Source organism: Rhinolophus ferrumequinum, chromosome 8 (genome assembly GCF_004115265.2).
Source record: "Rhinolophus ferrumequinum isolate MPI-CBG mRhiFer1 chromosome 8, mRhiFer1_v1.p, whole genome shotgun sequence".
Lineage (NCBI taxonomy): Eukaryota > Metazoa > Chordata > Mammalia > Chiroptera > Rhinolophidae > Rhinolophus > Rhinolophus ferrumequinum.
In genome coordinates this window covers 6,015,191-6,028,513 of record NC_046291.1, presented here as the reverse complement: position 1 = coordinate 6,028,513, position 13,323 = coordinate 6,015,191, and the positions used below count along the sequence as shown (strand labels likewise).

Here is a 13,323-nt window from a genome sequence, read left to right as displayed (position 1 = left end):
GCAGCGATATAGTAATGAGTGTACCACAGCACCTAAGAGATTTACATATAATCTGCTCATGTGTGTCACCCTTTATGGCACAAAACTGAAAGTTTATAGGGTACTTCAGTACCCAGCTAGTGGCATGTTAACCACTATACATTCTAAGTTTTGTCTTCTTAAATACCAGAAGATGATATATAACTATAATCTTGTAAGGTCTTTAGCTCCTAAAGCAAGAATCAACAGGCATGCTAAGAACTAAGTGCCTCCTAAATGGCTCAGCTTTGAATGTCACAGAGAAAAACATAGATGAGAGGACAGGAAAGAAGTAAAAGTTTAAACTTACAGGTGGTGTGGGATGACGACAGACTCACTTAGGCTGTGCGTTTCTTTTGTAGGAGTAAGATTGGCTATCATCGGTGCAGAGGTTGGCAGCCCGATACCTGTTTTTATAAGCAGCTTGATTGGCACACAGCCACACCCACTTGTTTGTGCATTGTCTGTGACGGACAGCAGAATTGAGTGGTTTTCTGTGGTTTACAAAGCTAAAAATATTTACTGTCTGGCTCTTTACAGAAAAAATTTGTCTACTGCTGATCTAGTGAAAAAAAATCTTACCTAAAAATTTCCAAGCTGAAAGATAAATTTGAGCATTTTTATACAACTGATTTTATTTTTGCAAAGGTGCTTCATGTGGAAATAGCTGTTTGAATCTGTTTGATTTTAATTTGTTTTCTGATAAGAGGCCACATCTTGAGAGAATTGACCAGTTTTTGACATTCTATGATTTTTTTTTTTTGCTGTCCTCTTTCAGAAGCATGTCATCTATAAGTTCAGTTCTTTCTAGAATGAAGTATAGAATTTTCTGTGTGACTATTATGAAGAATTATAAAAAACGTATTTGATAGCTATTTCTGGTGGTATTTGGGGTGGGGATGGACTGAACCATGTCTTTTATTGTCTTAGTAAATGAACTAAATGTGGATGGATAGGTTACACTTTATTTTACTTTTTGAAGACAACAGTATGCACAGGTTCTGGCTCAACAACAGAAAGCAGCGCTGTCTTCCCAGCAACAGCAGCAGTTGGCACTTCTCCTCCAACAGTTCCAGGCTCTGAAGATGAGGTTGGTGGTCATTCCATGAAGTGTCACATTGTGTGTGTGTTAGAGAAAGAGAAGAAAGGAAATAGTGTCTGTGAGCTCTGCTATCAAAATATCCACACACAACAGAAAACTGTTGTGTGTAAAAACAATATCGTTTATTAAAATAATTAAGCTGGATATAAAACATTTGTTTGCTTTTTACTCAGAGGATAAATTTGGAATGATAACCAAAGAGTAACAGCACTTGAGAAGTAGTGTAGCCTTACGGAACCAGCAACAACAAAAATTGTCGTCTGGACGTTTAATCTCATTTATACCCCTGATATCTCAACAAAGTATTAACAATGCCACATGGGGTTATAATTTTCCAGAACCCAAAATCTATTAAGGTAGGGTAGGTCAAAGGAAAAGGGAATTATGCTAGAAGTCTTAAATTTCTGCTGTTTCAGATTATCATTCAGATTATTACTTGTTTTATGCTCTGTAAAGGTATTGGTTACTGCTCTTAAAAGCCTTACTGTCCATTTTAATTGGAACCTTTAACATTTCTCTTTTGAGTTACAAACCATCCTGTCAGGCAGGTTAGGTGGTAAGGTCTCCATTTTACAGATGGGCAAACTGGGACGCTGAGAGGCTAAAGGACTTGGTTGTCATAATATACAGAAAACTTCTGGCACAGAACTAGCATGCAGACCTTTTGACTTACTGTCTATGGGTGTTTTCATTATAACATGCCTCCGTGATTTATTGAGATATTCTGGATTTTTCTTTTTTTTAAGATAGTAGGTATATCCATTATTTGGAAATCAATGTTTGCTAATTCCTTGAGGAGTCCAAAAGTGTGACCATTGTGGCTCTCTCTCTTTGTTCCTCTCCTAAATGCTTTTGGTAGTGTTACGTTTTAGTTAAAACAGTGAAGGAGTTTTCTGGCCAGATAACCTGGCAAATCTACATTTAACATAGAAATTCCTCATTACTTTTGCAAATGACAAGAACAAGTTAATTTTTGTATTTCCCTTTTGCAGAATGTCTGATCAGAACGTCATTTCCTCAGTGACTCGGTCTGTGTCAGTGCCAGATACAGCATCTATCTGGGAGCTTCAGCCAACAGCCTCACAGGCTGCAGGTAAAAGCTTCGACTGGCCTTTGGTAGCACTCCTAGGATTTAGACTCGAATAACTTTATAATTCACTTTTTAAAAGATACCAGGGTTTTTTTGTTTTGTTTTGTTTTGTTTTACCTGTTTTGTATTAAATATTAACAAAAAGTTCCTTTTCTTTTTTTTATAGACCCCAGCAAAGGATTGAAAGTGTTGAAAATACACTATTAAGGATTTGCTAGAAATTATTTAGTAGATAAATTTCTTGAATTTGAGCCAGCCTCTCTTTTTCATGTTCCTCTAATCAGTGTGTAAAAGTCTTTTAAATTGTTTTTGATCTCTTCTGCCAAAGTGAAAAATACAAGTAGTGATGATCTATTCTTCTGAGCCGAGGGTAGCTATATAGGTTAACACCACAGGTGTCCAGAAGTTTGGGGAAGAGAAAAGCCTTGTTTGAAGTGAACATCTTACTTTATTCTCTGATCTTTTTGCATCAAATAAAAAAAACTGGGGGCTGGGATTTTTAAAAAGTCTTTATTGTGAAGCACTTCTGTTTCTTAGTGTCTGATACCTACAGAGGTGGGTAGTGTGAATCACAGATAGTCCTTATAACAGGTTATAGTTTATGTTGGAAATTCTCAGGAACCGTGGGCATTGCTGAATTTTTCTTAGAGCCATTGAGCTATTCAGGCTGTAGTTCTCTTGTTCATTAATTAACATCAGCCGTGGGGATTATGGCAGGAAAAGGACTGATTATCCTCTTTCATCAACTTTCCATGCTGTATGTACCTTATTTTTTCTTAGTAACCATTTGTAGTTAGAATGTTAAAATCCTCTCCAGTTTTTGGGAAACTAAGTACCTTATTAAACAATTTCTTTCTTTGGGTATGATGCAATCGAGGTCCTTTACAAATAGTCCACCAGTTTTATGTAGACAATAATTTATAGCCCATAAATAATGCTATTAATAGGAGTGTAGAAAATAGAGAATGCTGAAAAGTGGTGTCAGCAAATATTGCTGGCAATAGGAGAACAGACTTAGAAGCCTTTTTGTTTTTTACTTTCACATCTGACTCTGTGTGCTGCCTTTCAGGTCCACAGGACCCAGTGTCATTTGTGAGACCTGCCCAGCCTTTTCAGAGGCCTCCCTAGCTCCAGCTGTACCTCTTCTCTCTATCTTTTTTCCCTCCCGTTTGTTAAAGTAAAATTCACATAACACAATTTAACCATTTTTCAATGAACAATTCAGTGACATTTAATACATACACAATATTGTGCGACTACTTAGTTTACTCTAGCTCCACAGTTGGACCTCTCCTAACCCCCTTCTCCACGTGTTGTGCAGTAAGAGGTGGTGTGGCTGTTGGAAATGCCATGGGCGTTGGGATCTAATACGGTGGGATTGAAATCCTAACATGGCCATGGTGCTTGCCCTGTGTCCTTGGGAATGTTGGAAAACCACCTCTGACCCTTAGCTTGTGCATCTGTAAAATTGGAGGATGTGAACAGATATCTTAGAAGGTTTTTTGAGGTTGAAATTAATTCCTCAGTAAATGCCTGGTATTGTCTTTCCCTCGAGGTGTGTTGAAGGGTGTTGATGTGAACGAGAGCACTGGCAGTTTAGCCTCCTTCAGAGCAGTGCAGATACGTATGTGTGATGGGACTCATTCAGGGGACAGGGACACAGCTTGCTACGTTATTCTCATGGGTATGGGCCGTGCTTGTCGGCTCTGACGTCCCTCACTTCCTTTCCCTCGTTTTCTTACAGTTTGGGAAGGTGGTAGTGTATGGGACCTTCCTCATGACACCACGACTCCAGGACCTGCCCTTGAACAGCTTCAGCAGATGGAGAAGGCCAAAGCTGCAAAGGTTTGACCCTCCTTCTTCCACAGCCATGCATCCTTTCCAGCTGCAGGACATAGGCATTGCTGTAGGGAGTCTCTGTCCCTAGCTAACTACTTTTCTCCCTTTGAGTTTGCTGCTACTTAGCTCGTATGAGCACATACATATTCTTTGAATATATATCCCCCAAAAGACCTTGAACAGAATGAAAATTACAAGTTTAAGTTAAGTAATTAAAATTGATTGGTTGGTTGACACATTAATGATCATGGTCATATGTATATTTTAGTTACATTATTCATGGTACAAACAAATGCTTGTTACAAATACGAAGACTAAGGAAATATCCACTGCATGGCTCATTAGACCCTTGATTGTGGCTCGAGTTCCCACCTGGAACCTTTATAGTAATGGTTGTTTACATTTCTTAGTGTCCTCAGACACACAGCTGAAAAGCTCAACATTAATATTAGATCCTGTATTCCATTCACATCTTTTGGAGGAGCTAGGAATCCTGAATTTTGGTTTTAGTACTTGCCAGAAGAGGTTGTCTGTCAACACTTAGTGTCACTGGAATGATTTATGGGGTCTTGTTCCTATTTTATACTTAGTGCAGTCTTATCCCGAGATAGTGATAGTCTCCTTAGAATGCCCAGAATGGTGAAAAGGCTCATGGTCAGGGTCTTTCTCCATAAATGAGTGAAAGACCGTAATTCAGACAATTCTTGAGTGTGTTCTAGTTCCTCAGTGCTTTGGGCTGGGAACACATACAGGTGGGATCAAAACATATGGTGAGTAAAGTAAATTTATTACAGTAAAACACACATTGCCATTGATCCCTCTTAAAATACTCCCCCTCGCTTCGAACACACTTATCCATCATTCTTGCCACTTTCTGAAGCAGTTCTGGAAATCCTCTTTTGTGAGTGTCTTTAGTTGCGCTTTCGTGGCTGCCTCAGTGTCCTGAATCATTTTGACTTTGGGAAAGAGCCAGAAATCGCATGGTGCCAGGTCCGCAAAATAAGGTGATGAGGACAGGCCATAATATTTTTATTTGACAGAAACTGCTGTACCAGAAGTGATGTGTGACACGGAGCCCTTCTCTTGTGATACAAAAACAGTGGATGCGGCTGCCGAGTGCCATCCAACAGAAAGGCAGGGTTCTTCAATACGGAAGCGGCGCGTTGAACCTAAGTAACAGTGTGTGACAAGTTTCAACTTGTTTGGTGTAGTCAGTCGGATATGAGCCAGGGTTGAAAGAAGGTGTGTTTTAAAGTGTGCCATAAATTATCCTCCGTCATGACAATGCTCCGTGTCACATGTCACTTCTGATATACGGCAATTTTGTCAAATAAAAACATTACAGTGTGTCCTCATCCACCTTATACACCAGACCCTGCACCTGTGACTTCTGGCTCTTGCCCAGAGTGAAAATGATTCAGGACATGGAGGCAGCCACAGCAGTGTAACTTAAAGGCACTCACGAAAAAGAACTTCCAGAACTGCTTCAGAAAGCAGCAAGAACGATGGGATAAGTGTGTTCAAAGTGAGGGGGAGTATTTTAAGGGTGATTAATGGTAATATGTCCTTTACTGTAATACATTTTTTTTAAACATTCACTGTATTGTTTGATCACACCTCATCATAGATGACGAAAGATAGGCGCTTATGGGGGGGTGGGGGAGGGCTGGCGATGACACACAGACAAGTAGGTCAAGAAGGCACATGGCCCAGCTGTCCAGTTGGAGCGGTGGGGATCAAGAATGGGGTGACACTCTCGGTGGACAGTAATACCCGAGCTAACACTCACTTGTAGGACAGTAGGATTTAACCAGGTTAAAAGGTTTGGAGTTGACAGAGTAGGCGGAGGTAAAATTTAAAGTGCAGTTGAAGGAAACAACACCTGTAAAGGCTCAGAAATGCAGGAGCACAGACTTAATTTGCTCTGGTCTGGACCCAGGGCGCGTCTGAAGAATAAATAATGAAAGAGGAGGCTACAGAAGATGAGGCAGGCCAGTCACAAGGATCCTTGCACAGGTTCTGTTAAAGTTAGGATTTATTTTCTGGGTGAAGAATGGCGTTAACGTAAGCCTGGAAGTAAGTTTTTGATGGAGGGTAGATGTTGTGCTGGGGAATGCGGGCAAAATAGAATTCTGGGGAACCAGATAAGAGACTCTTGAGAATGTAGATGAGGAAATGAAGGCCTGAACTGTACTGTGGCAATGGAACTGGAGACTAGGTACTGGATTTGACTAGGATTTAAGAACTATTAATGATGACATATGTCAAGTAGTTGGTCTTCAGGTTTCAAAGAATTATATCATTCTTCACACCAGCAGCTTTACAACATTGCTGTTGAAAGCTTGTAGCCATAGTGTTAGATCTTCAATCAGAAAATCTTCTGTGGGATGAGCAAAGAAGTGGCTACTCCAAGAGAAGTCTGGTGTTACTGTCATATTGGCACTTTCTCCCTGTCTAGGAGATGTGACGTGTGGCAGTGTAGTGTGAGAAGGTCGATAAAGGCGGGAGAGTGCACTCAGGACAGAAGAGCGTAAACCTTTTCTGATGCTGGGCGCTCAGAGCTCTCACAGAGCTGGGTGCAGCCCTCAGTGGCCGTAGAAATGACCACTGAATGGTAGTGTCTACACCAGGGGTGTCCAAATTGCGGCCCGCGGGCCAACTGCGGCCCATGATCCATTGTTAATTGGCCCGCAGCAAATTCCAAAAATATATTTAGTTTACTTAAATAAACCAGGTGAGGCAATACGTACTTCACCTCGAGTGAGTGGCCCGGCTGTTTGTGTGTTTTACTGCATATGGCCCTTGGTGAAAAACGTTGAAAAAAGTTTGGACACCCCTGGTCTGGACACACATTCCATCTTCTCCTAACGTACTGGGCAGGGATGTTGGAGTGTCCCTGTATATGGCTTCACGTTTCTAAGAGTGCTCTCGTGTAATCACAGCTAGAGCAGGAGAGACGAGAGGCAGAAATGAGGGCAAAACGGGAAGAGGAAGAGCGAAAGAGGCAAGAAGAACTCCGGAGACAGCAGGAGGAAATTCTTCGGAGACAGCAGGAAGAAGAGAGGAAAAGGCGGGAGGAAGAAGAGCTTGCCCGGAGGAAACAGGTATAGCTCTGAGAAATGTGGCTGGAGGGTTAGTGCTGAGGGAGCGCCTTCGGGATCTCTCGCTCACTCCCACCATTACACAGGTTGGAGTTCTCCAGGAGATGGTTTATCCAAGGTCAACAGCAGGTTTAGAACCTTGGAAGACTCACTTCCCTTTAGAAAGAATGTCTGTCTTATCCACTCACACCCACTAGAGGGATATTCTTCAATCCTAGTAAAACATTGGAATTGATTTCTTTTGCATATTTATTTCCTGGGGTTTTATAAGCTAGTTAGATTTCAGAAGTTAACTAAGTCTTTGCTTAAGTACTTACGACCAGTGACATTGAATGTTTTTCATGGTTTTTTGCTATTTGTTTTGTGGGTGGGGAGGAATTCTCTGTTCATGTGCTTGGCCCATTTTTCTGCTGGGACTTTTTTAAGATCTCAATTAAAAAGATCCACTTTGCAGTAGCCCCAGAGTCTAGCCTTTACCTCCCATTTCGTACTTCTTCTTGGCCACGTGGGGTACTCTGTGAAAAGCAAAAGGGCCTATGCTGGGATTAGATTAGCACTGCTAATATTTCTTAGAGTCACACTCTACCTTGGCATGTAAGGACTCTGAGAAGTGCTGCAGTAAGGAAATCTATTTAATTCCGTGTTGCTCAGTATATCCTAAATTGTTTTGACAACGAGACCCTCTTCCGTATACTTACTATCTGTAGGACTTTGGTCCTTCAGAACGTGTTCTGGTACACACAGCTTTACTCAGTACTTCTGACTGGAGAACTTACTCCTACCTTAGCAGGCATTTTTGTTGGCTACATTGATTTGACCTCTCTATACCGTAGATTCTCAGCTGATTAAAAATAGGGGTTAACGGTACCAATGGAGAAATCCAATCCTGAGTCCTAATGTAGCCATTTCTAGGGGTAACCAGTACATCTAGCTAATGCAGAAACCAGGGTCGACTTCACAGGACAGTGCTGTTTTTATTTTAAATATAAATCATGTTAGCTCTTAACGTGCCTACTGCTGAACTTACATACTTTTTATTCTGTATGCTTTTTATATATACTGTTAACAGAGTCTTAGTGGCATATAGCCTATTCCTTTTCAAATTATGATGTAATATATTAAAACTCAGAATTACACACCCTTTTTATTTTAATATAGGAAGAGGCTCTACGACGCCAGAGGGAGCAAGAAATTGCACTAAGGCGACAGCGAGAAGAGGAAGAAAGACAGCAGCAGCAAGAAGAAGCTCTTAGAAGAATGGAGGAGAGGAGAAGAGAAGAGGAAGAAAGGCGGAAGCAGGAAGAATTGTTACGCAAGCAGGTGACCGGATGGCCTACTCTTCTCATTGCTACTGGAAGCTAGGAATTAGTGATTAATAATGAAAGTGTTCAGATAGCCTATTTAAAAGTTTTTCAGGTTGCTGAAGATTACCACAAGAGACCTAATTGACTCTTATTACAGAAGTAACAACACTTTTGTAATAACTGTCCCACCTGCAATTATAAAAGCTGAACAAAATAACAAAGAACCAAAATAAACAAAAAACAGACCACCAGAAAGAAATCCAAAGACGATGTACCCTTGAAAAACCAAGTGTGAGATCTACAAGTTGACAGCTTTTGCCTGAGGGTCATCCCCAATTCACCCTTTTAAAGTGTACAGTTCAGTGCTGCTTAATATATTCACAAGGTGATGCAGTAAATTGCCACTGTTTAACTCTAGTCTAAGCATGCCGTCCTGCCATTACAGGCAGCCAGAACCCCTAAGGCATTTCATTTCATTTTAGTGTTTAAGAGCAGGTTTTTTTTATTAATAGACTTTATTTTTAGAACCATATTAGAGTTTCAGAAAAATTGGGATGATGGTACAGTTTCCCCTATTACTATCTTATATTAGTATGGTACATTTGTCACAATAAACCATATTGATGCACTATTAACTAAATTTTTATTCACATTTCCTCAATTTTCACAATTTATTCACATTTCCTCAGTTTTCCCGTCATGTCCTTTTTCTGTTCCAGGATCCCATCCAAACAAAACATCGCATTCATTGTTGTGTCTCTTTAGCTTCTTCTTGGCTATGATTGTTTCTCAGAGTTTCCCTTGTTGATGACTTAGACAGTTTTAAAGAATACTCGTCAATATATTGTAAGGTAACCCTCTATGGGAATTCACCTGCAGTTTTTCTCAATTAAATGGGAGTCATGGGTGTTTAGGAGAAGATCACAGAGATGAAGTGCCATTTTCATCACATATTCTCAGGGTACGTATCACCAACGTGACTCGCAACTGCGGACGTAGACCTTGACCACCTGGCTGCCGCGGCACTTGTCAGCTGTCTCCAGTAAAGTTACTTTTCTCCCCCTTTGGGAGGAAGTCACTATGCCCAGTCCACACTGGGGACATAGATTTTTGTTTGTTGGTTAGATTGACACAAAGCTGGAGATTACCTGCTTTTGCCTAAGTTCTTGATTGAAACTCTTTGGGAAACCTAAGAGGTAGATAGTAGCTCCCAGGTTAGGTGTTGTATGATTTGTCCTTTGGTTTATGCATTTGACAATTCACATGTTTAGTTAGTGTACTACTATATGCCAGTTACTGTGCTTGTTTCCTGGGGGAGTACAAAACTTTTAAAGAAATTGTTTCTGTCCCCAAGCAGCTTGCAGACCACATGGCTGATAATTATACAAGAAATAAATGCCACATTTAGGATACTTGCAGCTGCAAAATCAAAACATTCACCTAAAAGTGGCTTAAATAGTTGCCATTATCGCCTGACCTATCCCGGAGACTCGGCAGTTACAGACAGCTTCAGTGTGACTCAGGATGTCATTAAGGATCCAGGTCCTTTGCGTACTCTGCTTTGCTGCTGGCTGGTGTGCTGACTTTGGAGTTCACATTCTTTGCCTTATGATCAGGAGTTTGGGATCCCATACACTTGTGCTACGCGCATCGAAATGACAGTTGGTCCTTCTCTCATCCGTTTCTCCTTTTGTATGGGAAGAAAATCATCTGTAGAAGCCTCCCAGCAGACATACCTTTGGCCTAAATCAGGTCACATTGGAAGCTTAAAAAGCAAAATCTGGCATTTAAACCTCTGGTATAAGAGGAGGCTCTGTCTGCAAGGAAGAAGCCTGAAAGGAATGGATGCTGGGTAGGTGGGGAACAGTTGCTGCCCTAGATGGGCTAGAAGCAAATAGAGAGCGGAGGAAAGGTACAGTTGGACATAATGAAAAGGCAGAGGGCCAGTTGCCTGCTGCAGACTGGGGAGGTCCTTTGAGAGTGACTGGCATGAGTTCTGAACAATAGAGGGGCATGCGCTGTCTGGATAAGACGGAGCATTGCAGTGCTTAGGAAGGTGAGGAGAGCTCCAGAGGGCACAATGGCATGGTTTTGAGGGAGGGAAGCGGAAGGAAAGTGAGCCAGTGTATGGGGCACAGTAGGAGACGGGTGGAGGATGGATCGGGGAGAGATGGTCCGAGGGGCCTGTGGGCCCAGGGGTGAGGAGCAGGATTGAAGAAAATGTCCTGTAAAGTTGCTTTGGTTCCAGAACTGGCTGGGCTTCCCCAGTAATCAGTATCCCTCAAGGTCCTGGCATCTGTAGGTACTCAGCACTCTGTAACACTCGCTCTGCCTCAGTGTTGGAGCCGTTTCTTGGGGGCTTCGCTGCAGTTGGCGGGGACCTCTTAGAGATCAGTATTTAACCACACATGTTCCAAGTGACATTCCTTCTATGTAGAAATTACCAAAGAAGTGAAACTTTTATCCTGTAAGCGTGCCAGGCCTTTGTGGCTACTATAAATACATTTTAAAAGAAAACCCTACCTGTCATCATAAGCAAAGTTTCTGCTTTCTCTGTTGCTTCTCTAATCTTTTGACAAAAGCCTTCAACAGTGATTCACATTTTTCTTTTTAGAAACACAATTAAGTTTTATTCTCTTTATTTTTCCTTCTGGGAAGGAAGAGGAGGCTGCAAAATGGGCCCGAGAAGAAGAAGAAGCCCAGCGTCGATTAGAGGAGAACCGGCTGCGAATGGAAGAGGAGGCCGCCAGGCTCCGGCACGAGGAGGAGGAGCGGAAGCGGAAAGAGCTGGAGCTGCAGCGACAGAAGGAGTTAATGCGCCAGCGGCAGCAGCAGCAGGAGGCTCTGCGGAGGCTACAGCAGCAGCAGCAGCAGCAGCAGCTGGCGCAGATGAAGGTAAGGCCTGGGCACCCGGTTTCAGGTAGGGCGGTGCTGCCGGTAAGACGGCTGCTTCCTTGCGTGCTGAGTATGAGCACTGCGGAGTGCCGTGTGGCGCGTGCACTTCGGGGTAGGCCTCTCGACCAGAGAGGAATCAGGGAAAGAGGCTCGGACTGGAGCAGTGGTGCCACAGAGCTGAGGCAGTCTCTGGTCCGTAAATGAAGTGCAGCCCAGCAGACGTGGGACTGGGCTCTATATATAGCAGTTCAGCACTGCTGAGACAGGGAAGCGGGAGAAGGCATCTGCCCCCCGCAAGCAGGACACACACACATTTGGGTGTGTCTGTGGGTCGTCACCAGGGCCTGAAGCAGCTGACCGTGCGTGGGTTTACTGAAAGTCGGATTGGGGTGATGTATGCAAACGGTTGTTTTATGAGCATTCAAAGCATTATTGGAAATAGTAGGAAGTGAAGATGGGGAGACCAGTCAAGAGAGTGTGATGGTGGTGGTGACAGTGCATAGGAAGGGCCAGCAGGACAGAATTAGCTTGAGAGCGAGTGTCCGGTCAGAGGGACCAAGGCAGCGTCTGGAGCGGTCCTAGTCAGGAAGTGCTCAGGGACTGGGAAAGCAGTGGGATTACTGGTGAAGCCACCGGGGTGATTGGGAAGGGGCGAGCGGTGTATGGCAGGTGTGTGGAACTTCACGTGGGGGCAGTGGTTGGTAATAAGGCTCAGTGTCCCCTATCTTAAGGGCCCGCAGGAGAAAGACCTAGAAACCGTCAATTAGAATACAGTGTGGTGAGAGAGGTGGCAGTAGGCATTACTTGTTTTGTGGCTGGCTGGATTAATTTAGTGAAGTCCCACTGTCCCCAAAGTGTGAAGTCTCTTCTGCTGCTCTTCTGGGAGCACAGCATTGGGTATGCCCAGCCACTCGGGTGACACTGGTTTCAGCAGGCCTTTCTTTGGTTGTCTTTTTCCTGGTCCGGCTGTTAAGCTCCACTAATTGCCAGCTGGATTGCTCTGTTGTCAAAGTGCCCTGGGGCATAAGTTGCTTTGTGATCTGATCGAGTCAATTTCTGTCTTTTTTGAAGAAACACTTGCCCAGGTCTGTATTGGAGATTTGTTCTTTCTGCTCTTTCCTTGGTTGTCTGACATAAAGTAGTGGCGATAGTTCAGCCTGCCTCTCCAGTAAATCCACCAGTCTCCTCCCAGCTGCCTTTCACTGGTCCTTCACTGAGGTTTTGAAATGCTCATAGAGTCAAACTCCTCATTCTCCACACTTTTGCAGAGGAAGTCAGTTCCTTTGGGAAGCTGCTTGGAGCTCTCATATTCCAGTCTGGTCCTCCCACCTCCACCCCCATGCAGAAATCTGAGTCACAGCTCGAGCCTGAGAAAGTGGTGTGCTGCTCTCCGAGTGACACCCCTGCTGTAGGAGTTGAGCCCTTGGGGGCGGGTAGCCTCGGGTGTTTGGGGCCTGCCTCTCCTGGTGGCTTGGCAGCCTTTCCAGCTGGGGCAGCGGCAGGACCCTAGTAGTCTCAGTAGTGCAGTGCTCAAGGTAGCTTCCATTTTACGAGTGAGGGTAGGCATAAGAAGGGAGCCCCTCTGAGCTGTATTCGCTGTCACTTAGGCTGAGAAGTGCTGATGTGCTTTTCAGGAAGTCTGCCCACTGACTGGCAGCTGAGGAGCGGGGAGGCCTGTGTTTTGGCCGCACTCACCTGGGATGGAGTTTCTGTCTGGCTGAGCTAGGAGCTGGGAGAGAGTGGGGCTTGGTCCAGGTACCACATCTTCTGTTCTGATCAAGTTTTAGCTGATCGAGTTTCTTGGGGAAAAAAGTGTCGTTTGCTGTATTCCCTTTGGAGCCATTTCTAGAGGCTTTAAATAATTAAAAAAAAAATAATAATTTTTACCACTTTTGCTGGGGGTTGGTCCACAGCTCCTTGTGGTGTCATTACTGGATGTGGAACACAATCATCTTATTTTTTTTTAAATAAAAA

General features: G+C 43.3%; 1 protein-coding gene across 3 annotated transcripts in view; it reads left to right on the top strand.

Annotated features, from left to right (window-relative positions):
- Window positions 1-13,323, top strand: part of GIGYF2 (GRB10 interacting GYF protein 2) — a 117,238-nt gene that overhangs the window by 88,025 nt on the left and 15,890 nt on the right. For all 3 annotated transcript variants that reach the window (XM_033111969.1, XM_033111968.1, XM_033111970.1), the window contains exons 17-22: window positions 1,001-1,108; window positions 2,113-2,213; window positions 3,955-4,055; window positions 6,992-7,153; window positions 8,309-8,470; window positions 11,113-11,349. In XM_033111969.1, the coding sequence (XP_032967860.1) occupies window positions 1,001-1,108; window positions 2,113-2,213; window positions 3,955-4,055; window positions 6,992-7,153; window positions 8,309-8,470; window positions 11,113-11,349 (871 nt within the window). The remainder of the gene's footprint in view (window positions 1-1,000; window positions 1,109-2,112; window positions 2,214-3,954; window positions 4,056-6,991; window positions 7,154-8,308; window positions 8,471-11,112; window positions 11,350-13,323) is intronic.